Source organism: Medicago sativa, chromosome 4 (assembly GCF_051527215.1).
Source record: "Medicago sativa cultivar Bolivia chromosome 4, Bolivia_mono, whole genome shotgun sequence".
NCBI lineage: Eukaryota > Viridiplantae > Streptophyta > Magnoliopsida > Fabales > Fabaceae > Medicago > Medicago sativa.
The window spans coordinates 92,955,267-92,958,101 of NC_140752.1; the positions used below are offsets into that span (position 1 = coordinate 92,955,267).

Here is a 2,835-nt window from a genome sequence, read left to right on the forward strand (position 1 = left end):
AAAACATGACATGAAATAACTCACTTTCTAACACTTATCACCACACCAGATTATTACTTTTTTTTATATATTAGACTTTAATAATGAATTATATACAATATATGTTGTATGTTATTGATGTATTTTTACTCGGTTTAGCGGTAGAAAGTGCTTTAACAATCAGCACATACTAGGCCATTTTGTTGTTGTGTTTGATGTGTCACAAGTTTGCTTTGTTAATATACATAATTTCTTTGATATTTTAGTCACACCAATATCAAAAATCTAGGTTCATCCCTGTTCGTAAACAACATATTTCATTTATTTCTATCACTGTGACGGTTTTGGGTCAAAATGAAAAAAGTTTACGATTTTCTATTATAAAGATAGCGATTTTAGTTTTTTTTTTGGACAAAAAGTTAGTGATTTTAGTTATCAAATAACAGTTATATTTACTATGTATGTAAAGTTAGTGATTTTATTTTATTAATTCTAAATAGCTTAATATAGTGAAAATGATATAAGAAGTTCAATATTTAAAATATTTAAAATAAAAAAATGTGATCCATTAGTTGGAATAATTAAATTACATCTTTGGCGCATAAGGAGTTAGATTTTTGTAATGCAACGAATTACAATTCAAATCTCAATTAAAAAAGATATCAATATTCGACACGACTTGAATAAAATTACATCGAAAGAGAACCTTTGAAAAATCCAAACTAAAAAATAAAAAGTGCACTCCAAGTGTAATTATTTTTTGAAGTGTAGGAAACTTCAATCTAGATGATATCCATTATGAATCTTGAGTCAAACAATTTTTGGACAAACATTAGTTACATTCAGATCAAACATCAAATTATTAAGACACTTTCTCTTAAGCAAAGTTAAAAACCAACAAAAAAAAGTTGACTTGCATAAGAAAAAGATATTCATTAGATAGAAACTATTTGATCTCAAAATAGCACTACTATTTATTTATTTGTGACAACACAAAATTTTATACTACTGAATTGCGATGTTGATCGAGTTCTCCAAATCAATAAAACGCCAAAATCGAGTAATCCTCGTCATCTAACATAGAAGCTAGCAACAATTTATGCTCATGTTAGACAATTGACTAGACAATCCAGATTCACCACCTAAATCTCTTTTATTTGGCTTCACTATAGAAACTACCCTGTTACTGTTACCAATAATAATAATATTATCTCCAATTCCAAAACTATCACCAACAGGATTAGGCTCTTTACGACATCCAGAGAGCCATTTTGATTGCATGTATGTAGTGGTTCTCCATGGTGGTACATGTAAACCTTTTTCTCTTAGGGACTGTTTGGCAGCTGAACATAGCAAAGAGATTATCTTGCATAATTTGTTTTCTCTCCCAACAAAGATTAATGGTAACGAGTCTATTAATTCTTTGTAGTATTGTGTTGGCCTTGCAAGTTCAAATTGGGACTTAAAGTCTATATCTATTATAAGCCTCATGGGAGCATCATCAATATTGTTCTCATCTTCAATTATGACTTCAATGTACTCGTATTCACCTGCCATATAAACAACAAGTTTAGTGGCTGATTTACCACATCGATTTTAAAGATAAATAAAAAGAAAATAATCCATCTATATAGCAAGTGAACTTGACCTAGATTCTCTCTGAAAAATAGGGCCTAGACGGCTAATTGCGTATTCAATTAAGTAGCTTCTTTTTTCCATCATTATTAAAGATTGCTCCCGTGGTGTTGACCTGAGACTCAGAGCGTGCTCTACTCAACGTCTTAGGTTCAATCTCTTCAATATCGATTTCGGTGTACTAATTTGACTTATTACAAAAATTGCTCTTGTCCATACTTTACCATCCCGATTGGAAAAAAGATCATTTTACCTGGAGTTATCCATCAAGAAAAAAGAAACACTTTTTTCTCCATCCTGAGGAATTCAGAGAGTGAATTTTAAGAAATCATTGGGAGGTAAAAGTAACTTTCTACAATTAAATTGAGGAATCTACTTGCAACCCTAACAAAAAAATTGAGAACGTGAATTAAACCACATGCATCGATATTATGTTGATGTCAAATATCCACAGTTCAATATAAAGGGTTTGAATCAAATAGTTACTGTGATTTAAGATTTTGGTATAGAGTTTAGTAAGACTCACCAGCAGGACATCCTAAGGAGGTAGACCAAGATGTTTGATACAGAGAAGCATTGAGACCATCTTTTCTCATTCTCTTAACAAGCCATCTACTAAGAATTGTTGTTTTCTCAGAACCATGTCTGCCTCTAAGATGCTTCAAAGCATACTTCATAACCTTAGCTTCTGTTGATGATGTATCACTCCTTAGAATATCCTGAAAACATAAAACACATCATAAAACATGTCATGCACCATATACAAAATTGAACAAAAAAAAAAAAACTCTCAAAGATTTTGAATTCAAAAGATACCTGCAAAATAAAATATTGGGATCGATTGTGTAGAGGGTGATGAGTAGAGGAAGTGATGAAACTTGTAGCTGAATTAGGTGATTGATCAGACTCTATAAAGTCGTGTACCATTTGTACCAACTCATCTTCCTCTAAACTTCCCATTTCTATGTCTATTTCTATTCTTCCTATAGTCAAAGAAAAAAGCAGAGAGTATTTGTTGAAATTCTTGAGAAGTTTAGGTTTATTATATATACGCAGAATAACTATGGCGGTGGAAGTAACGTTTGGTGACAAATTACACATGCTCTGCTTTGATAAAGGTAAAATGTAAAATGGATGGGTGACTCTTGTGTCACTACAATCATACTTTTAATAATTGATTGATTGGATGTAGACATTATTTGTGAGAGTAATTGTTTGGAA

The 2,835-nt window shown here is 31.2% G+C and overlaps 1 protein-coding gene across 1 annotated transcript; it reads right to left on the reverse strand.

Annotated features, from left to right (window-relative positions):
- Nucleotides 1-892: 892 nt before the first annotated feature.
- On the reverse strand, nt 893-2,631 carry LOC146933881 (uncharacterized). The gene is made up of 3 exons (XM_085705670.1): nt 2,431-2,631; nt 2,141-2,333; nt 893-1,529 (listed from the first exon to the last, which is right to left on the reverse strand). Exons 1-3 carry the CDS (start codon nt 2,572-2,574, stop codon nt 1,066-1,068), a joined length of 801 nt encoding a protein of 266 aa, XP_085561796.1. The 5' UTR covers nt 2,575-2,631; the 3' UTR covers nt 893-1,065.
- Between the last annotated feature and the right edge of the window lie 204 nt (nt 2,632-2,835).